Source organism: Pipistrellus hanaki, assembly GCF_964339955.1.
Source record: "Pipistrellus hanaki genome assembly, chromosome: 16".
Classification (NCBI taxonomy): domain Eukaryota; kingdom Metazoa; phylum Chordata; class Mammalia; order Chiroptera; family Vespertilionidae; genus Pipistrellus; species Pipistrellus hanaki.
In genome coordinates this window covers 14,518,479-14,539,113 of record NC_140518.1, presented here as the reverse complement: position 1 = coordinate 14,539,113, position 20,635 = coordinate 14,518,479, and the positions used below count along the sequence as shown (strand labels likewise).

The 20,635-nt window shown below is 57.9% G+C and overlaps 3 protein-coding genes across 9 annotated transcripts in view; all 3 read right to left on the bottom strand.

The window, feature by feature from the left end:
- Positions 1 to 1,492: 1,492 nt before the first annotated feature.
- Positions 1,493 to 3,454, bottom strand: HCRT (hypocretin neuropeptide precursor). The gene is made up of 2 exons (XM_084861833.1): positions 2,674 to 3,454; positions 1,493 to 1,943 (listed from the first exon to the last, which is right to left on the bottom strand). The coding sequence occupies exons 1-2, from the start codon at positions 2,686 to 2,688 to the stop codon at positions 1,566 to 1,568; spliced, it is 393 nt and encodes a 130-aa protein (XP_084717959.1). The 5' UTR covers positions 2,689 to 3,454; the 3' UTR covers positions 1,493 to 1,565.
- A 299-nt stretch (positions 3,455 to 3,753) lies between these two features.
- On the bottom strand, positions 3,754 to 9,507 carry GHDC (GH3 domain containing). Of its 3 annotated transcripts, XM_084862636.1 has the most exons (10): positions 9,393 to 9,507; positions 9,119 to 9,202; positions 8,668 to 8,945; positions 8,245 to 8,366; positions 7,602 to 8,103; positions 7,016 to 7,208; positions 6,824 to 6,895; positions 6,607 to 6,740; positions 6,130 to 6,218; positions 3,754 to 5,880 (listed from the first exon to the last, which is right to left on the bottom strand). In XM_084862636.1, exons 3-10 carry the CDS (start codon positions 8,930 to 8,932, stop codon positions 5,662 to 5,664), a joined length of 1,596 nt encoding a protein of 531 aa, XP_084718762.1. In that variant the 5' UTR covers positions 8,933 to 8,945; positions 9,119 to 9,202; positions 9,393 to 9,507; the 3' UTR covers positions 3,754 to 5,661. The 3 variants fall into 3 exon arrangements, with proteins under 3 accessions (XP_084718762.1, XP_084718763.1, XP_084718764.1); XM_084862637.1 differs by lacking the exon at positions 8,668 to 8,945; XM_084862638.1 differs by lacking the exons at positions 8,668 to 8,945; positions 9,119 to 9,202.
- A 3,046-nt stretch (positions 9,508 to 12,553) lies between these two features.
- The window catches only part of LOC311610913 (signal transducer and activator of transcription 5B), a 69,747-nt gene continuing 61,665 nt past the window's right edge, over positions 12,554 to 20,635 (bottom strand). For 2 of the 5 annotated variants that reach the window (XM_084862488.1, XM_084862487.1), the window contains exons 13-19: positions 20,195 to 20,401; positions 19,003 to 19,097; positions 18,753 to 18,883; positions 17,209 to 17,379; positions 15,524 to 15,575; positions 15,204 to 15,308; positions 12,554 to 15,025 (exon numbers count right to left, since the gene is read on the bottom strand). In XM_084862488.1, coding sequence (XP_084718614.1) covers positions 14,899 to 15,025; positions 15,204 to 15,308; positions 15,524 to 15,575; positions 17,209 to 17,379; positions 18,753 to 18,883; positions 19,003 to 19,097; positions 20,195 to 20,401 — 888 coding nt within the window. In that variant the 3' untranslated portion in view covers positions 12,554 to 14,898. Of the gene's footprint in view, positions 15,026 to 15,203; positions 15,309 to 15,523; positions 15,576 to 17,200; positions 17,380 to 18,752; positions 18,884 to 19,002; positions 19,098 to 20,194; positions 20,402 to 20,635 lie in introns of those variants that run through there. The other 3 variants (XR_014793038.1, XR_014793039.1, XM_084862489.1) reach the window with 3 other exon arrangements.

Sequence of the window (20,635 nt, the reverse complement as noted above, 5' to 3'; positions counted from 1 at the left end):
CGGGCAGAGTCCTGGCTCCTCCACTTACTAAGAGTGTGACTTGGCCTCTCTGAGCCTCACTTTTCTTATCTGTAAAATGGAGTTAATAAATTTTTTTACCTCATGCGGTTGTGAGAAGGTAATAGCCTAATGCATATATGTTGACACAAAATAAGTGTGTTGGAGAGCAATTTTCTCCCTTTTTCTATCGTCTTGACTTAAACCCTCCTCTCTGCTGCCATTCAAGTGCAGGAGAGACTGGAAGCAAGTTTGGGGCCGAGAAAGGTAGTTTCAAGGGGGACAGAGTCAGTTTTCAAATCTCCAAAGGTGAGCTGGTGGACTTTGAACTCCATCTTTTTCAAGACTTAACCAGCAGCAAGAAGGACCCAGGTGAGACCAGACACGGGACTTTTTTCACCGCGGAAGCAGACAGTTACCGGGGCAGCTGAGCGTGGAGGCTTAGGTGACTGCTTCCCTGCTAAAGCCAGAGAAGATGGAATGGTGGTCTCCCGAGAGGGCAAGCCAGCTGCCTCCTCAACCCCTTCCTCCCGGGGCCTGAACCCAGGATTAAGTTGCCACATCTTTTTGTGTCACTACTCTTGGATGTTATATTAGTTCCCTGGGACCCCTGTACCACAAACAGGGCACTTAAACAACAGGCATTTATTTTCTCACAATTTTGGAGGCTAGGAATCCAAGCTCAAGACGATGGAGGACTGGTTCCTTTTGAAAGCTGCGAGCTTCTGATGGGCTGCTGGCAATCTTTGGCTTACAGATGCCCCACCCACCTCTGCCTTCCTGTGCACCCGGGTTCTTTCTGTGTACATTTCTGTGTCCAAATCCCACCCCCCTTTTTTGTAAGGACTCCAGTCAGTCACCTTGGAGTGGAGACCCATCCATTCCACTCCAACAGAACCTCATCTTAACTCATGTCTGCAACGACCCCCCAAATAAGATTCACATTCTGAAGTGCTGGGGCCTCGTTAGAACTTCAACATATGAATTTGGGGAGGAGTTCACAAGTCAATCTATAACAGGTGTGTTCCAATAAAGTTGCAGGAAAAATCTTGCTCCACCCCCGCATCGGAACTCGCGACTCCCAGCCACCCATAGGATAAAGTGACTCTCGTGACGGCCTTCGCAATCTGGGCTGCACCACCTGACCGCTTCCCCTCCAGGGCCTCCCCTCTCCCCACACACACCCTCCACCCCACGCTGCAGCCACTCTGGATGTTCCTTGCACCCTCCCCTCCAAGCACGCACATCTGCGACTCTTCCCGCGCCCCACGGCCTTGCACCGCGCCTGTCCTGGGGAGCTCCCCATCCCAAAGTGTTTCAGGTCCAAGGCCGCCCAAGCTGGGGTGAGCGGGGGAGGGGGCTGTCCCGGAGCCGGGCTCCCAGGCCCTCGGGCTCTTTCCAGTTCGCAAGACTCTGACGCCCCCTGGAGGGCAGGACGCTACCACACAGGAACCGAGACCGGCCGCGTTAACGGAGACGCCTCTTTATTGCGCAGTTTTCTGGGGGCTGAGAGCGGGCGGGCGGGCAGAGGGGAGAGGGCAGTGCCCGGACCTAGGCTGAGCACGGGCTCAGACCACGGCCCGACCCCCAGGAGCGACGGAGGAGGAGGCGGCCGCCGCCGCGGGACAGCGGCGTCCCGGGCAAGGGCGCGGCGTGGGCTCTGCGCCTGCGCGGCGGCCCATGGTCAGGATGCCGGCCGCGTGGTTGCCGTTGGCCTGCAGGAGGCGCTGCAGCCGGCCCTGCAGGCCCGGGGGCCCGGGCCGCCGCTTGCCCAGCGTGAGGATGCCGGCCGCGTGGTTGCCCGCGCCGTGCAGCAGCTCGTAGAGGCGGCAGGAGCACGTCTTCTGGCGGCAGCAGTCGGGCAGGGGCTGGGCGGCCGCGCCGGGCGACAGCAGCGCGGGCGGCAGCAGCAGCAGCAGCAGCAGCGTCACGGCGGTCCAGGGGACCTAGGGAGGAGGAGACGGGGCGCTGGGGTTCCTAACGCCGCAAGAACCCCTCCAGCCCTGCACCCCGGCCCTGCCCCGAGGGCTGCGCGCCCCCTCCTCCCTGCCCCGTGGTTTTCCTGCCTCTTCGCTATGCTGTGGGAGGGATGGGAGAAGGGGTCATGGGAGAATGAATCCCTGTCTCCTCTGAGTATCCTTACTTCGTCGTTACCCCATCAGAGTGCTTACCACTCCGCCTGAAAACACGTGTGTGAGCGTCTGTCTGCACCAGAAGTTTGTGCACTTTTTAGTCCCAACTCCCCCCTAACCACAGCGGCAAACCCGTGCACATCAAGGACCAGCAGGATCCAAATCGTTGTCTTGCTTGCCTGCTCCTTCGCATGGGGACACTGAACTGGGCTTCAGCCCAGTTTCCCACCCTCTTAGGGGCCACAGCCTCCTCCCTTGGGAACTGGGTGTTACATAATTCCTACCGGGCAGGGCTGCCCGGAGGAGGAAAGGAGGGGACAGGTACCAGCAGCACCTGGTGAGAAGTACGTGCTCAATAAACGTGAGCTCTTAGGAGAGCTGGGCACGACTGACCGTTAACCAAGCAAGACAGGTCCTCAGCCAAGGGTCCACCCAGCCCCCTGCCTGCCTCAGAGCCGGCATGGGAGGAGAAGAAGAGGGGAGACTCTCCCAGCCTTTCTTCCCGCCCCTGGGAGGTCTGTACCCTCCACCCCTGGGTCCGTACCTTTGTAGGGCTCATGGCGTCCGGAGCTCAGTGGAGCCGCAGGGGAAGGCGCCGTCTCAGGGGTCCAGGCAGCGAGGAGCTGGAAGGCCGTCGGTGCACGGTGACCTGCTCCGGGGCCTGGGGTTTATAACGCTCTGGGTTGGGGGGCACTTGCGTCCACTCTGGGGCCAGACAAAGGCACATCTAAGATTAGCCTCGCACAGGGGGGCCGTCTCCAGGCTGGGCCCCAGGAATGGCCGCCAGGACACGCCGAGGCTGGGGGTGGATCACGGTGCCCCTGGCTCCCCCGCTCCCCTGTCTGCCTGCTCCTTGGAGATGGGGCCGTCTCCCGGCACTAATGAGGCCACCTTGCACCCAGGCATCTGGGCGCACAAAAGAGGCCTTGGCCGGGCCGGGCGCAGGTCTGGGACAATGTGGGGAAAGGCGGCTGCTAATTAGGGCAGGAGAGGAGGCAGGCGGGAGACCCATCCTCCGCGGGGTATGTGTGTGTGTGCGTCCGCGTGCCTCCCCTCTGCCCGGGCGTCTGTCAGGCTCCAGGGCCTTCTCCCCCATGGGAAAAAGGCTTTGAGCTGGCTCTCCCTCCCCCAGGCCCATTCCCTCCGCCCTTTCCACTAACCTCCCAGATGGAAAACTTTGAAAATCAAACCTGGGCAGCAGGGAAAAGAGTGCCTGGTGTTACCCTTTGACCTCCCCAGCTTCCTTTCTGGAGGGCAGAGACGGGGTCCTATCCCACCATCAGCAGCGAGTGAGCCCCTATGCTGAAGTCCCTCTTGTCAGGACACTGTCTATTGTTTTTTGTGTTTAAGAAAAAAAAAAAAAAAAAAAAATATATATATATATATATATATATATATATATATATATATATATAATATATTTTATTGATTTTGTACAGAGAGGAAGGAAGAGAGATAGAGAGTTAGAAACATCTATGAGAGAGTCATCGATCAGCTGCCTCTTGCACACCCCGCACTGGGGATATGCCCGCAACCAAGGTACATGCCCTTGACCGGAATCGAACCCAGGACCCTTCAGTCCCCAAGCCGATGCTCTATCCATTGAGCCAAACCGGTTTCGGCTAAAAATATATATATTTCTTTATTGATTTCAGAGAGGATGGGAGAGGGAGAGATAGAAACATCAATGATGAGAGAGAATCATTGATGGGCTGCCTCCTGCACGCCCCCTACTGGGGATTGAGCCCAAAACCCGGGCATCTGGAATCGAACCTGGATCCTTCCGTCGGCAGGCCCACTGAGCCACTGAGCCAAACCAGCTAGGGCCAGGGCACTGACTACCGAGCAGCTGCCCTGTGTGAGGCCCTGCCGGGGCTCTGGAGGGACCTATGCATGGGGCAGGCCCAGTTTCCACGGGGCTCCACAGGTGGGAGTGTGGCCGGCACAGGACGGTAGCTCCGTGGGAGAAAGGACTCTGAAAAGGCCTCTCAGGAGAAGGGGATTTCTACCAGGCGAGGCCCGGGGAGAGGCTCTCTCCTGAAGGACAACTTAAGTGAAGGCCGGCGGGGACAGTGCCTGACGCACGTGGGGTAGCGGGGTGTGCTCCTGGCGGCCGTGGCTTTCCTCAGAGGAGGGAGGTGCCTGGACAGGAGAGCAAGGCCGGGGATGGGTCCACGGGCCTTTCGGGCTAAGCTGATCAGCCTTGGCCCTGTGGGCACTGGGGCGCCCTGGGGGTTTTCGTGGGAAGGAGTCATGGGCTGATACAGGGACCGGGTGGGTGGGCATTGGGGCCTGCATGTAGGGCATGGAGTTCAGGAGTCATTCGGGGACAGAAGCAGAGCCTTACACACAGGCGCTGCGTCACTCAGGCCGCAAACTCATGAGTCCACAGAGCCAAATACCCACAGGACAACGATTGAAATTTCTTTTGAGAGCCACATTTTTTAAAACTTAAACTTCTAACGCCACTTCTTCGCCCAGGCTGTGGTATTTTTGTGGAAGAGCCACACTCAAGGGGCCAAAGAGCCGCATGTGGCTCGAGAGCCGCAGTTTGCTGACCACGGCTTAGGAGGAGCATCTGGGCCCAGAGCAAGTCTCGAAAGCTCAGGAAGCCTCCATGTGTCCCGCCAGGAAGAGGGGCGGTGAACCCAGGAATCCCTGCGGTCGCTTCCTGCTGTGATGATGTGCAGCAGAGCCGCTGCCTGTGGCAGTGATTTCTGGGTGTCCGGCCAGGAAAGGGACCCCTGCTGAGCCAGGGCCAGAGAAGTTGGGGAGTAGCCCCTTCACATTTAGGTGAAGCTTGGGATGGGGAGAGGTGGGAGGAGGGGGCTCTGAGACTCCTGGGCTGACCTAGGTCACGGCAGGAGTCCCCGGGGTCTCCTGAATGCACGCACACACGTGGGGCCTCCCCAGCGGAGAGGGGGGAGCCCTGTGATCAGAGCTGAAGGGAGGGATCAGAGCCAAGGGGACTCCGTGTGTGGCTCTGCACGGGGCTCTGCAGTGTTTGCAGTCTCCCCACACGTAGACCCTGAGCCAGGAATCTGGGTGCAAGAGGTTTATTTGGGAGGTGATCGTAGAAAACACCTCGGGGAGCGGAGGCGGGAGGGATGCCTGGAGAACCGTGCTGACGAGAGGGCTCCCCCTGCGGGCAGCGGGCGGGGACACACTTCAGAATGGTCGCCCTGAGGGACAGTGACGCTGAGGTCGGGGTTCACCACTCCTGTTCCTTGCTGACTGAGGGCTGCTTCTGGGAGCACCAACTCCCAACACACGGCGAACCCCCCTATCCCCCCGCCTGTGTGGGAACTCTCTAGCAGGGTCCTCCAGAGGGGGTCACGGGGCTCCCCGCAGCGCCCTGCGGGGTCTGCTACCCCCCTGAGGCCACCTCCTCGGTGCTGGCTGGTGAGGCTGCACCTCCCTCAGGCCCAGCAGCTCAGATGAGCCACTGCGAGGTGACACAGAGTCACAGAGCCTGGCCCGGAGGAGAGAGAGAGGCCGCTTGTGGGGGGGCGGGCCAGCGGGCAGCCTCCGCTCAGGACAGCACTCTCCCCTGCAGGAGCCCGGCCAGGCGCCTGTGCCGGAGGACCCGGGGCATCTCCGGGGGGAAGGGGGCCGCGGGGGAGGCGGCCAGGGCCTCCCGGAGGGCTCCGAAGGCCCCCGGCCCCACCAGGTGCACCCTGGCCGGGCCCACGCTGCCGCGGAAGCGCAGGGCCTTGTAGCCGGGAGAGGCCTCCTGGAGGCAGCGGTCCAGCTGAGGACAGAGAGGCGGCGTGAGGCTGCCGCGTGGCCACGGGGCTTGTGGGTGGGGTGCGCTGGACGGTGCCCAGCGTGTGTCTGGGACTCACCCCTCCCTTCTTGGAGCCTCGGGGAGGTCCTCCTCCCTGCCCCCACCTCCCCTTCACTCCGCTGTGCCCACTGCACCTGGCCGGGGGGTGGAGCGGGGGAAGGAGGGGCAGAGGGAAGGGGACATGCAGGCAGGCCCGGTCCCCGTCTCACTTGCCTTGTCTCGATTTTCCTCCGACAGGTTCCTCAGCCCCCTCAGGGCCACAAACACCTCATAGTGCGGAGCAGCGGAGCCCCCGGAGGAATCTGCAGGCAAACCCCACGCACACGCCCTCCTGGCAACGGGGCCACTTCCAAAACCAGTGCCCACCGCCCCACCCCGTTCTTCCCTGCTCTGAGGGTGTGGGAAAACAGGGGTTTCTTGCTGTGAGTGTGTATGTGTGTGTGAAGGGAGGGGGGGGTAAATGAAGAGGAACCCACAGCCTCGTTCTAAGTATGAAACCAGTCAGGAAGTGACCAGGGAGCGGCTGCCGCCGGAGGGATGGGAGGGAGACCTGGGGGGAAGGTCTCTCATCAGGAGCAACCAAGGAGGCTGGGTCGTACCTCCTTCCCCGGGCGCTGTCAGCAGGAGGGGCGTGGGTTGTGGGGGAGCTGACCCAAGAATGGGGGCTCAGGAGCCCACGGAGACGCTTACCCAGAATGCTGCTCTCCACACAGACATGGTCCAACAGCTTGGCCCCTGGCCACTGCCCCACCGCCCGGCCCAGGGCCTCGGAGAACAGGTCCTCGCCGATGTCCTCCCCGCGCACGCTCAGGGCCTGGCCCCGCCTGGGGAGGAAGGAAGGAGCGGGAGGCAGAGGAGGGGCCCAGGGTTGAAGGACGGCCCCTCGGCTCCCCAGGACGTCACCCACCTGCCGATGAACCTGACCACGGGGCACTGATTGTAGGCACCAGCTACCCGAACCACGTCACCCAGGCGGCATCTGGCGGGGTGGAGGGAGGGGAGGTCAGGCCCAAGGACCCATCGGCTCATGCCCCTGGCCCCCAGCAGGTCCCAGAGGGCTCGAGGCACCGGGGGTAGGGGGTGGGGTGCAGATGATCACCTGGTAAGGCTGGCCTGGTCCGTCACCACCAGCTCGTATTCCTGGCCCTGCTGGGCCTCGGCCAGCAGGACGGTGGTGGCAGCCTCCTCCTGGCCTCCCCCCGGGACTGGGAGCAGCTCGATCACGGGAGCCCCCGGCGGGAGGAGGTAGTGCCCAGGGGGCTGGTCTGGCCACAGGCTCAGGCCCACCACGCCTGCGGGGAGCAAGTGGCCTCGTCTGGTGGTGCTGTGGCTTTCTGCTGGGCCCTCTCCCCTGGGCCTCCACCCTCTGAGCATCTGACTCTCCTGCTGCCCTCCCACCCCCTCCTTTGTGGCTCCCCTGGGCTCGGCACTCTGCTTCTGGGGCCCTAATTGGGAGGAGGCAGTGGGTCTGGGTGTGGCAGACCTGGGGGTGAATGCTGGGGCTGTGTGTGCATTTGTGCAACCTCTATGAGCCTCAGTTTCTCCATCTGTAAAATGGAGCTGCGGGTGTTGGTGGGATCTACGGGTGTCAGAGGATCACCCGAGATGGTGATGTAGGGCTCCCTCTATGGCAGCCAGCGGTGTGCCCCCCTGGCCCCAGCTCCCCGCCCCTGAGTCCCGCTGACCTCCGGAGGCGGCGTACGCCGGCGAGAAGAAGGCCAGCCCGTGGCACCACAGGGCCTCCAGGGCAGCCACGGCCTCGCCCTGGCCTCCCGCATCCAGAGTCACCACCACCTGCAGCTCCGGCCAGAGCCGCAGGGCCAGGCCCCGGGGTCCCTGCTCCAGGGCTTCCCGCAGCTCCGCCGCCCGCGCGGGGAGAGGTGCCCCTGGGTTCCCGGCAGCCATCGCCTCCGCCAGCTCCTCGCCGTCGGCCTCCAGGCCCGAGAAAACGTCCAGGAGTTCGGCCGCCGTCCCGGCCTCCAGCGCCCGCAGCCCCGGGGACCTCAGCGCCTCCAGCAGCAGGGCCCGGGGGTCCTTGGCTCCCGGGGGGCCAGCCCCGCGGAGGGCGCGCCACGGCCAGGGCAGAGGGCGGGGCCAGGGGGATGTGGGGGTCACACAGGCCCTGCTCCCGGGGGCCAGCGCTGCTGGGTAGGCCTGGTTGAGGGCTGCCAGGCCCAGCAAGGTGGCCTGGAGGGAGACAAGAGAGGGCGTAGCAGGAGCCAGACCCGAGCCCCCCGTTTGGGGGTCCTTCTTCGCCCACCCGGAGGGGAGGGTGTGCCCGCACACCGGGGTCTGCGGTGGGGCCGGGCTCCAGCCGTCTGCGTTTACCTGCAGAGAGGCCTCCCCAGGGTGCTGTTTGGAGGCAGGGGGCAGGAGCTGCTCCCCACTTTCTTCTTCTGGGGCCTGGCTGGCCTCGGTCAAAGGGAGGTGATTCCGGAAGGTGGTCATATCTGCAGCCGCAGAGACATCATCAACTGCCCACGAAGCCACACGGAGTTTCCCAAGCGTTTGGGACCGGCCGCTGAGACCCTTGGGGAGGGGACTCGGACCAGGCCCGGGTGGGGGCGGGGCTGCGGGCCCAGGGTGGGGAAAGTGCTCTCGGAGGATCCTGGGAGGGTCTCTGGGTCAGCCTGTCTGTGTTGGGAGCAGGAGCGGGGGAGCGGGGGAGGGAGGTCTCCAGGTTCTGGAATCTGACTGTTCTGTGGGGTTTCCTCCTCGGTGGGCCACCGCCTCGGACCCTGGGAAACACACCTGTGCTCCCCCTGAGAGGAGAGGGGGGACCCCGGGCTCGCTTCAGGCACCGGCTCAGGGCCTGCTGCTGGCACAGGTCCGCGTGCAGGGTGCTCTGCTCCAGCCTCCACTGCTGCCAGGCGGCTGCCCAGCACAGGGCCCCGCAGGCCACCCGGTGCTGCAGGCTGGCCAGCCAGGACGGCCCGGGCCCCGGGGCCCGCTGGCGCCAGAGCACGGCCAGGGGCAGCAGCAGCAGCAGGAGCAGCGGCAGCAGGAGCAGGAGCATCTCCAGGCAGCTCCTGGGGGAGGAAGGGCCCGGGAGAGCTGGTGCTGCGGCTGCAGGGGATCCCCGGTTTCTTACTCCCCTTCTGCCTCCCGCAGGAGAACCGAGGACAGAGCCGGTGTAGGTGGAAGCCAGGATCCCCCGTCAGGCATCCAGGAGGACAGCATCAGGCTTTAGCGTCGCACTGACCTGAGTTCGGATCCTGGCTCTGCCACTGGCTACCTGTCTGGCCCCACTCGGTTCAGGGGGCTGCTCTGAGCTCCGTCCCCATGTCTGTCCAATGGGAACACAAGCCCCGCCTCAGAAGGTGCAGAGAGGGCTTGGCACGGTGCCCAGCGCCCAGCGGCTGCTTGACGAAGGAGTGGCTCTGTTTCCCTTCTCCCCCCCTCCCCCCCCAGGTCACATCCTGTCCCAGCTCCGGTCCCTCCTGAGCCCTGGGCAGTGGTTCGTGTCCCACATGTACCTGTCACACCCTACTCCCAGCACCCAGGGCCCCTCAGCACGCCCAGCTCAGCAGACAGCTGACCCAGAAAGGGCCATGGTTTAAAGCGCTGGGCCTCACAACAGGGAAATCCGGTCACTGGGCCTGAGGGAGGAGCTGGGGTGGGGGAGGGGGTGCTCTTAAAGGAGCAGGTTGCCCAAGGAGGGCGTGCTGGGTGCTGGCCCATGCTGGCAGGCATGGGAAGCGTGGGAAGCGAGGGCTCAAATTCATGCAGGCGAAGGAAGAGAAAGTTGACTGTGTGGGGAAGAGCGCCAGGAAGCAGCATCGGCTGGGGGTGGGGCACACCAGTCCTGGAGCAGATTCGAGCTTGAGAACTGTTAAAAAGCAACGTTTTCTCCCAACCCAGAAAGCCACCCCACCAAGATAGGAGAGAAAGAAAGACACTTAAAATAATTATATATATATATATATATATATATATATATATATATATATATATATATATGATTTTTTTACAGAGAGGAAAGGAGAGGGATAGAGAGTTAGAAACATGGATGAGAGAGAATCATCAATCAGCTGCCTCTTACACACCCCCTACTGGGGATGAGCCCACAACCCAGATACATGCCCTTGACCGGGATTGAACCCAGGACCCTTCAGTCCACAGGCTGACGCTCTATCCACCGAGCCAAACCGGTTTGGGCGAAAGACACTTTCGTTGAAGAAACATTCCGTTGGAAGGTGATGGGCACCCCAGGCTGAGAGACTGCAAAGGCGGGAAAGAATCTCACCCCCGTCCGTAGCCAAGCAGAGAGAACCCACCACACAGTGTTCTCCAGAGAAGTGACAGCTAGTCCTCCAGCCAGAGAACCCGACGGCCCCGCTCCCTCCGGTTTGGGGTCACAACCTGCGTTCGCTTCCCGGCTTCATCCCAAGGAAACACACGCTTCCAGAGGCCACGGAGACGCTCCTGCGGTGGAGCCCGGGGAGCTGTGTGCAGCTCTTCTTCTGCCCATGGCTCACCCCTCTTCCTCCACCTGTGCTCCGGACCAGGCTCGTGGACACCTCCCTCGGCCCCTCCCTGGCTCTAAGCCTCGCAGCATCTCTCCCTGCTCTTCACGGCTCCTGTGCACAGGTCTGCTCTCAGTCTACCCCCCTCCCCTGTGTTCACTCCTTTATTTCTTGCTGAGCTATTGCGCTTTGCTTTTTAAAACACAACAGCGTTATTATATGTCATTCACGCAAGCCACCCATTGAAAGCGTACAATGCAATGGTTTTTGGTATATTCACAGATCCGTGTGACACCAACTATTTCTGTAACCTCAAGAGTAACCCTGTACCCTCAAGCGATACCCCTCAGGCCCTCCCCAGCTTCCTCCACCACGGCCCTAAGCAAACACAAGCCTGCTTTCCGTGTGGGCGCGCCTGTTCTGGACGTTTCACGTCAGTGGAATCACACAGCACATGGTCTTTTGCATCTGGCTTCCTTCACTTAGCATAATGTTTACGAGGTTCTTCCCTGTGTGGCTGGGGACCACCAGCTCATTTATCCTTATTGCCAAACCGTCTCCCATCGGAGCGGACCCCCTCCAAATGTGCTGTGTGAACACCATCACGTTTGTTTACCCTCCACCGATGGATGGACGCTTGGTTCATTTCCGCTCGACTGTTATGTAGAATGAACATTTACGTGCGTGTTTTTTTTCTTTTTTTTAAAAAAAATATCTTTATTGATTTCAGAGAAGCAGCGAGAGGGAGAGATAGAAGCATCAATGATGAGAGAGAATCATTGATGGGCTGCCGCCTGCACGCCCCACACCGGGGATCAAGCCCGCACCCCGGGCATGTGCCTTTGACCGGAATCGAACCTGGGGAACCCTTCAGTCCACAGGCCGATGCTCCATCCACTAAGCCAAACTGGCCAGGGCAGTGTACATGCTTTTCTGTGGACATATAGTTTTTCTTGTGTCAAGAATAGCTGGGTTGTATAATAACTCTTTTTTCTTTTTAGCTGTTTAAGGAACGGCTAAACTGGCTTCCCAAGTGCCCGCATCATATTACATCCCCACCACTAGTCCATGAGGGTCCTGATTTCCCTACATCTTTGCTAATTTATTACCTGGCCTTTTGATCTGGCCATTCTAGTGGGGTATGAAGTGACCTGAGTCTATTTTAATTTTAATTTTCCTGATGACTAATGACGCTGAGCCTATTTTATGTGCTTAGTGGCCACGTGTGAGTCTCCTTTGCAGACATGTCTTTTCAGATCCCTTGCCCATTTTAACTGGGTTGGCTTTTCACTATTAGGTGATAAGAGCTCTTTATATATTCACAAACTAGTACCCTATAATCCGCAAGTGTCTTCTCCTGTGGGTTGTCTTTTTATTTTCTTGATAGTGTCCTTTGTGTGGGAAAATTTCCTGGGGCGGACCAAAACTGGCTTCCCCAGGAGGACAGGGCGGAGACCGAGAAGAGAGAAGGACAGAGAATTAAGTGAAGCGCTTGTTAAGAGAACGGACGGGCAGCAGCTGTCCCTCTCGGGCAGCATCCGGACGCTGGGTGTCCACACCACAGGAGGGACGAGAGCTGGAAATACACAGCCTTCGGGGACACCGGTGGCTCTCAGCCAAGGGGCCCAGGCTTGGTAAGAGCTGAATATTCCCAAGCACCAAACCATTTCTCCTCGCAAGAACATTCCTTTCAGGTGGCACAGGGGCAATTTTCAAAACATCACGTGAGCAGGAAGGTAAGAAATGCCCCCATCAGCTCTGGCCAGTTTGGCTCAGGGGATAGAGCGTCACGGCCTGCAGACCGAAGGATCCCAGGTTCGATTCTGGTCGAGGGCATGCACCTCTGTTGCAGGCTTCTCCCCAGCCCGGGCCCCTGGTCAGAGTGCGTGCAGGCGGCAACCCATCGGTGTGTTTACCTCACATCAATGTTTCTCTCTCTCTTTCCCTCTCTCTTCCACTCTCTCTACAATCAATGGGAAAATACCTTAGGGTGAGGATTAAAGAAAAAAAGTGAAATAAAAATAAACGCCCCCATCCGCCATCAGACCTGGCGGCCTGCTCTCAGAGGAGCCAACTCCCAAACCCTTTCAGTCACACAGGACGGCCAGCACCCCCCTTCAGACCACCCTCCCTCGCCCTCGGATTGGAGAAACAAAACAGGACTCAACAAGGCCCCTTCAGAGCAAGGCTTTATTGTAACATAAAATACACTATTCTGTGATTGGCCCAAGTAGAATTGTACACCATGCGCCTTTTTTTTTTTTTTTGCTGCCTATATGCTAATGAGCCTCCACACTAAAATATGTATCTGAAGTAATTTCACAAAGTTTTAAAAAGAAAAGTTATAAAAAGTATACTTCCGTCTTAAGTTATATCCACTCTGTCTCCCCACCACCCCCACCGAACCCTGCAGGCCGCACACGGGGAGCCGGGACGTGGGCGACTGTGTGCCTGGGAGCGAGCGGGAGGCGGAGGCGGAGGCGGAGGCGGAGGCGGAGGCAGTCCGGGCTCCCGCGGCCTCCCCCGGTTTGCAGGGACGGGGAGGAGAGAGAAAGTACAATGCAGACAGCGAGCGCACCTTTCCCACCGACATCTCTCCCACCGACAGGCACAGTTCTCAGGAAAATCGAGGACACAGTTCAGCCACTGTACAAGCATGGGCAGAAACCCCACCCCAGGCACCCGTCCCCACAGCCCTACTGCCAGCTGCAAAGCGGGAGCTGGACCTCAGCATGCCCAGGGCTGGGCCCACTTCCCAATGGGTCAATCCCCGGCCCTGCCCCCGGCCCCCAACTGGGACAAGGAGGCAGGTGTTGGTGACGCCTGAGTGACAGGCAGGTGAGGGCTCTCTTATGTCCTTTCGCCTCTCCCCAACACGCCCGTCCTCACAGGCGGGGCTTTAATTGAACCCTGAGGGGCACGCAAGGGGCTTAGCAGCATCCTGCACCAACGCTGGCCTCCATGGAGGGCTCGGCCTGCTCCTGGGAGGCAGGGAGAGTCTACTTCCTGGCATAGAAAAATAAATCAGTGTACGAAACCACGCCGGGGCAAACAGCAGCTTTTAGAGTCATCTCCCAATAAATAATTTACGACAGAGAAATATTTTCCTTTAACATCAAAACACTGGTAAGTTCAGAAGTTTATTTATTTTTTTTTTTGTAAAAAAAATAGATTTACTCACACATATAAAAATAAGGTTTTTAGGGCCATTCTCTCCTGGGCCTAGTCACGTCCTTTTTGGAGAGGGGGCTAGGAGTGACCCCGTCGGCCTAACCTGAACATGATACCCGCTCCCCTCTCTTCCCACCTGCCTGCCACAGCCCATCCCTTCCTCCCGGCAGGGAGCCGAGGAAGAAAGTATGGACGAAGTGATGCTTCAGGCTTTTTTTTTTTTTTTTTGCAGTTTACCAAACTTCCAGCAAACCCACATTCCCAACGCCTGACGCCCAGCACCCCGCCCCAGGTGGGCAACAACGCCTGCCGGACACGCCGGCCCTGGGCCCGGACCGCACTCCTGCCACCCCCTCCCCGAGACCTCGCGTGCACATGAACAGCGAAGGGGAATGAGGTGACCTGGGTGGGAATGGCACGGGACCCGACACAGGAAAAAAAAGAAATTTCTGATGTCAGACGAGGGGGCGGAGGAGGAAACAAGAAGTCCCAAGTGAGAAACAAAAACACCATCTGACGTCTGCAGAAAAGCTGGCATCCATCAGCCTTCCGGCGCGGAGGGGGGCCGGGCAGGTGGGACAGTGGCTTCCCGGGGCGACGACGACGAGGCGTTCCACTCTGGCCGAGACACGAAGGACACCAGCGCGGCGGGCTCCGGGGACAGGACCCTCCCCTCTTCTCGGAGAGAAGGGCGGGGAGAGGGGCGCAGCCAGGGAGGGGAGGAGCGGCGGGGGAAACATGAAGACGTTATTTATAAAGGCCTCTTCCCATCCGAAGCCCTCCGGCTCCCCTCGCGTCCACAGTCCTCCTGAGGCGCCCCTCTCCCATCCCTGCCCGGGAGCGCGGGGAGAGGCACAGGGGCGGGGGCCGGCGTCTTCGTCCAGAGGCGGTTTCCACGTTGCAGAAGGAAAGCAGAGACGGCCGTGGTTACAGCACGGCGGCGTGGCAGACACGGTGACAGACTCACCGGGGCGGGGGCCTTTCTCCTCCCCGTGTCCTTCCCTCACTCCACAGGCCACGGCCGAAGTCCACCCTCCGGGCACGCGGCCTTAGTGCACAAGGTTCAGGCAGCCACAGCCTCTGTCTGCGGCCCGGTGCTGCCGCTGGGCTCCGGACAGCAGGGGGAGAAACACACCACGGACAAGCTCTCACACACATACACACACACACTCGCCCTTCACTGGTGCCACCGTGCACAGAGACACTAACGTCACAACTACTATTAACACTTCACATTATGAGTATTGAGAAGCGATTCATGGAATTAAAACATCCACAAGAGCGACGCCTCTGGCGAGGACGGCGGAGACCCGGGCGGCGGCGGCGGCGGCGGCGACGGGGGAGGTCAGGACTGCGCGTGGGGGATCCACTGCGTGTCCATGGGCCGGCCCAGCAGCTCCTCCACGCGGCGCGCCACGTCCATCGTGTCGTCCAGGTCGAAGTCCCCGTCGGGGTCGAGGACGGGGTCAGGGCTTGGGAGGGAAGGAGAAGAGAGGAAGGGGGAGGGAGCGGCTGTCAGAGACCCACAATGAGGAGCAGAGACCACCCCAGGCCCTCACCCCCGGCCAGGGAACAGCCCTAGGCCAAGTGCCCAGTCCCTTCCCTCCCCCCCTCCCCCCCGCCGTGAAGCCCTGTGAGAACACAACCTACTTCTGTGGGTACATGTTATAATGAGCCTGGGGACCCACAGCCGGGGAGGGGGCCTGGTCCATGTAGGTGGCACTGCCCCCGGCAGAGTCTGCAGATGTCACAAACCTGGAGGAGGAAGCAGAGCAGAGCCTCTGAGGCCGCTGACACGGGGAGGGGGGCACCCTGGGCACTGGCCCATGGTGAGACCAAGGCCGGTTCCCTCCCCAGGGCTGAGCCCTTGGACGGGAGGGGTGGCGGGGAGAGGTGAGGACAGCGGGGAGGGGGTGGCGGGGGAGGGAACAGAGGCAGCAGGAGACCAGAGCTGGGCCCAGGGCACTTACTCAGGGACCACTTGCTTGATCTGTGGCTTCACGTATCCGTCCACCGCTTTAGCTGCCGAGAGGGGAACGGGGATGAGAACCAAAGTTCTCAAGTGAAATCTCTCTTATGAATCACATCTTTTCTTAGTAGAGGGCAGCACAGCCACCTGCTTTAGCTTAGGATCTGACACCAGCACCTAACACTTCCGTCTGGCAGGACGGCCTGGCACAGGGACGCCTTGGCCCTAATACTGCCCGTGGAGAGATCTCCCAAGGTGGCTCGCATGTGCTTACGCCGCCTTCAGGCCACAGAAAGCACACTTCCACACAGGCCGAAAGCCAGCACTAACTGCCCACTAACGGGGAAAGGGGAAACCCTTTAGGACCAACAGGAGGAGGTCAGAGGAGGGCCCAGTCTCCGTCAGATACGGACGCATGCTGTCACACATGGGACGGCCCCCAAAGAAATGGGAATGTCGTGGGGAGAGCTGGTCTCCTTGTCACGGGAGGCTTTCACGAGGAAGGTATGCAGTCGTCAGGATAACGGCTATGTATAACCCAGGGCTTATCTACTCCAGAAAACTGTTTACACATCATCAAGGAAAAAGCGACTCCCAAAGAAAGATAAGCGAGGAACATGAACGCACTTCACAGGAAAAAATACAAACGGCCAACGTGTAGACGTTAAGAAACACAGGCTCTGGCGCTAGGCTCCCTGAGCTCCGACCCTGCGCGGCCTCTTCCTAGCTGTGTGGCCTCTGGCAAATCACTGGCTTCTCGGGGCCTCCGTTCCTCGGAGGTGAAAGGGGGACAGTCACAGTAACTGCTTCACAGACCCCTTCTGAGGACTAAATGAGACGCTCCATCAAAACGTGCCCAAGCCGAACCGGTTTGGCTCAGTGGTAGAGCGTCAGTCTGCGGACTGAAAGGTCCCAGGTTCGATTCCGGTCAAGGGCATGGACCTTGGTTGCGGGCACATCCCCAGTAAGGGGTGTGCAAGAGGCAGCTGGTCGATGTTTCTCTCATTGACGTTTCTAGCTCTCTCTCTCTCTCTCTCTCCTTTCCTCTCTGTGGAAAATCAATAAAATAAAATTAAAAGTGCCCAAAAGCGGACCTGGTACTCAATAAGCATTCAACAAATGCCAGCCATTACTAGAATTGTACTTATTATTGCTGCCATTATCATTATATGAAAAGGTGCTTTGACCTTACCTGGAGTCAAATAAATGAAAATAAAACCTGAGATGTCATTTTTATGCCAATCAGAGCCACACCTGAAACTGAGGAACAGGTTTTATGACTGGCAAGAGGATGAACGAATTCTTTTTTCTTTTTTTTTTTTCTATACTTTTCCGGACATTTTACAATAAATGCATAACACTTTTAGGCTCAGGAAACAAAGCCATCTCTGATGTGAAAAACAAAATTTTGCCTTCCTAATTTTGTTTGACTTAAGCTTGTGTTAAAAGCAAGTTGTTCCCTTCAATTTGGCACCTGGGGTTAGCAGCAGGCGTGCTTTCTGTGTGACTGCAGAATACAGCCCAGGATTTACATCTGCCCTGGAAAATGCTCAAGTAATTGCAGGCTAACTGCGTAGATTTTCATGCCAGACAGACAGACAGACACATACACACACACACACACACACACACACACACACACAACCAAAGCACAGCAAAACCAAGTCGGAATGCGAACATTGTTACCAGTGGCAGGCTCGCAGGGGACTGGCGTGTAGTATTTGGAGTACACTTCGTCTTTCGGCCGGTCGGGGAACACGTAGATAAGGTAATCCAGGTCCCCCAGGCGGTCGGCCAGGGACCGGATGGAGAAGTCTCTGGTGGTAAAAGGCATCAGATTCCAAAACATTCTTTCCTCTAGATCAATAAACAGAATAGTGATGTTCTAAACATGGTTTCTGAACAAGAAATCTTAACACCCACATATTCTACAAATTAAAACTGTACCCCCTCCAAAAAAATCTCCATTTAAAAATTATAGATTTTTAAAACAGATTATAGATCAAATAGCTGTTTTAAAAAATTAATTTTTAAATGTTTTATTGATTTTTTACAGAGAGGAAGGGAGAGGGACAGAGAGCCAGAAACGTCGCTGAGAGAGAAACATCGATCAGCTGCCTCCTGCACAACCCCCACCGGGGATGTGCCCGCAACCAATGTACATGCCCTTGACCGGAATCGAACCTGGGACCCTTCAGTCTCCAGGCCGATGCTCTTCCTCTGAGCCAAACCGGTTTCGGCTGGAGTGGCTGTTTTTAAAAGCCACGGGAGCTAGCTGGTAATGCCTTCACCCCTTTCCTAGAGACCCAATGATCTCCCTCAGGTGGCTCCAAGTTAAACGTCACTCTGTCCCTTTCTAGAAGACACTTCTTGACTCCCTGATACCCTGTACGAAAGCGTGTAAGGAAGCTAGGAAGCAGGTCCACGGCCAGAGGACACGTGAGCACTACTCAAAACCGCTGAAGTCTTCAAGCCACACAAAGCGAACGTGGAAGCTGCTGGCGCCTTATGTGGGAGGGTCAGAGGGAAGGACTAGCGCTCTTGGGTGAAAATGAGCAGGGACAGCCGAAACCAGTTTGGCTCAATGGATAGAGCGTCGGCTTGGGGACTGAAGGGTCCCGGGTTTGATTCTGGTCAAGGGCATGTACCTTGGTTGCGGGGACATCCCCAGTAGGGGGTGTGCAAGAGGCAGCTGATCGATGACTCTCTCTCATCGATGTTTCTAACTCTCTATCTCTCTCCCTTCCTCTCTCTACAAAATCAATGAAATGTATATTTAAAAAAAAAAAAAGAAGAAAATGAGCAGGGACAATGTCCTCGGGTCCGTCAGAATACAGGAATCAAGAAGGTAACTTTATTTCTATGTGAACGGCTCCAACTTATTCCAGTAAGTTTCCACTGAACCACGCTCAAGGTTGAGTCATGAGAAGGTGGACATCTCAAAAGGGAAGCAGCGGGGAGCGTGCCCAGGACACTGTGTGGCGAGCAGCTACATCAGGGTTATTTATCCATTTGCGTTCCTCAAAATGAGGACTTGTGTTTCCCATGATAAGATGGCACACAGGCTCTGGTATCACCTGCCTCTGTGTGCTGGGTGTACATGTGTGCTTCCCACAATCAGTGCAGGCCCCAGCAAAGCACACGGAAAGTGCATGCTAAAGTGACCTCGAAACAAAAGCAGCTCCCTGGGGCCCTCTGGCCTCTGCTCTTAAAAAGGGAGGGGCACTCACGAGAATCAAACTTCCACGCGATGGTGATCCCGCCAATTTCAGAGTCGCTGAATCTCAGCAGGAAGGTCCCGTCGGGCTTGTTAATGAGCAGATCGTGGGCCTGTTGCTTGTTCACGAAACCCAGAATGGCCCTGGATCACAGAGGTCAAAGGAGCAGAAGCAGAGTGTGAGTTATTTTATTTTATTTTTTAAACCGTAGAGCTGGGTCCATTCTCACTTTATGGCAGACGCAAGGAAGGACGATGCTCACCCATCGTTCCAATGAGGCTTGAGATGCTTTTTCAACACCTCCATCACACCATCAAACCACTGCCAGAAAGTGTAATTCCGTCCTGGTAAGTTCTCCTGATGGGAGACACAACGATGAACACAAGAAGGCAGAAGGAACACTCGGGATAGTGTCTGTGTCTACGTTCACTGGAGAAACCAAATGGAAAACAGACACCTACACTGTCAGAACCATACAAATAGGAAGGCCTGCCTGAGTTTCCCCAAATGAATGGTCCTCCAACAACAACAAAACAGGATAGAGGAGGAAAGAAGCAAACGGGGCAAACAGCCCCCGCTGCGAACACTTCCACCGGGCTGCCTGGGCCTTGGCTGTCTGTGATGTGGACTCTGGGACCAAGAGCGTCTGAGAAACGCAATATTTCAGGCCTCACCCCAGACCCTCTGAATCAGAGCCGGCATCTTAGCAAGATGCCCAGGGGGCTTGCACATTGGAACTGGGTTAGATCCCAAGGCCACAGAGATGGCTCCATCCCACAGCAGTCACCAATAATCATCAGCAACATGCAGTTCCTGGATTCCAGTGAAATTCCCCTATCAAAACACATTTGACCACCAGCCAACACGTTGGCCAACTGGTTCACACACAACCACTTAAAACATGTAGACTCAGAGACTGTGAGATCTCGGCATGAGGGTGCTTAAAACACTGGGGTGGAGGTGGGGGGGTGATGGTGTCGAAAGGAAAACGAAAGTTAAATTTCCAATCGAAGATGTGACAGGGATGACATCCGAATGAGCAGATGCTAGAGAAACGTGTCCCCCATCAGCATCGTGTCCCCCAGTCCCCCATCAGTGGGTGGGCTGGGTCCACGGGAGCCTGGCTTTGCATCTCACATCAGGGCACATCGGAGTCAACGGGACAGAGCCGTGGTGTTCTGATCACCGCCCAAGCTGCACTTCTCCCGAGTTCCGAGAACGTTTCCTCGGCTCTGCTTCCCTTATAAAACGCAATAGCTACACACAAAGCCCGATTTACTTAAAATTCGAAGATGTCATTTTCTGCATGAAAAGTATGTCGTTGTCTGTCCATTCAGGAGCTTCCCATCATTTCAGGCGCATTGTATCAGACGGGAAGCCCGAGGGCCCGGGAAGGGAGGTTTCCGCTTGGGAGGGACTGATCTGGGGGCGGCCGGCGGGCGGCGGGCCCTCACCCTGTTGAACTGGGACCAGGACACGGACATGCTGTTGTAGTCCTCCAGGTGGCTGCTGCTGCCGTTGAACAGCTTCTGCGCCAGGAACACGAGGTTCTCCTTGGTCAGGCCCCGGTTGCTCTGCACCTCGGCCTTGAACTTCATGTTGAGCGCCTCGCACAGCTGCGGCCACAGCACTTTGTCTGGCACGGCGAAGGGCACCCTGCCCTGAGGGGGAGAGAGGCCAGGAGCGTATGAGAGGACAGTTGCGTGATTTGTTTCCTCAACCCAAGAAAGGAGAACCCTGGTGGCGGGCTGGCGGGGCAAACGTTTGTCTGACTGGGTCTGAGGATAAGTTCAAACTCTCGTGGGGTGTGCGGTTCTGGAAGGAAACTCGGGTTCATGTCGCCTTCTTTGCACACGATAGAGAGGGCAGCCTCGTGCTGCCGACAGAGATCTGTA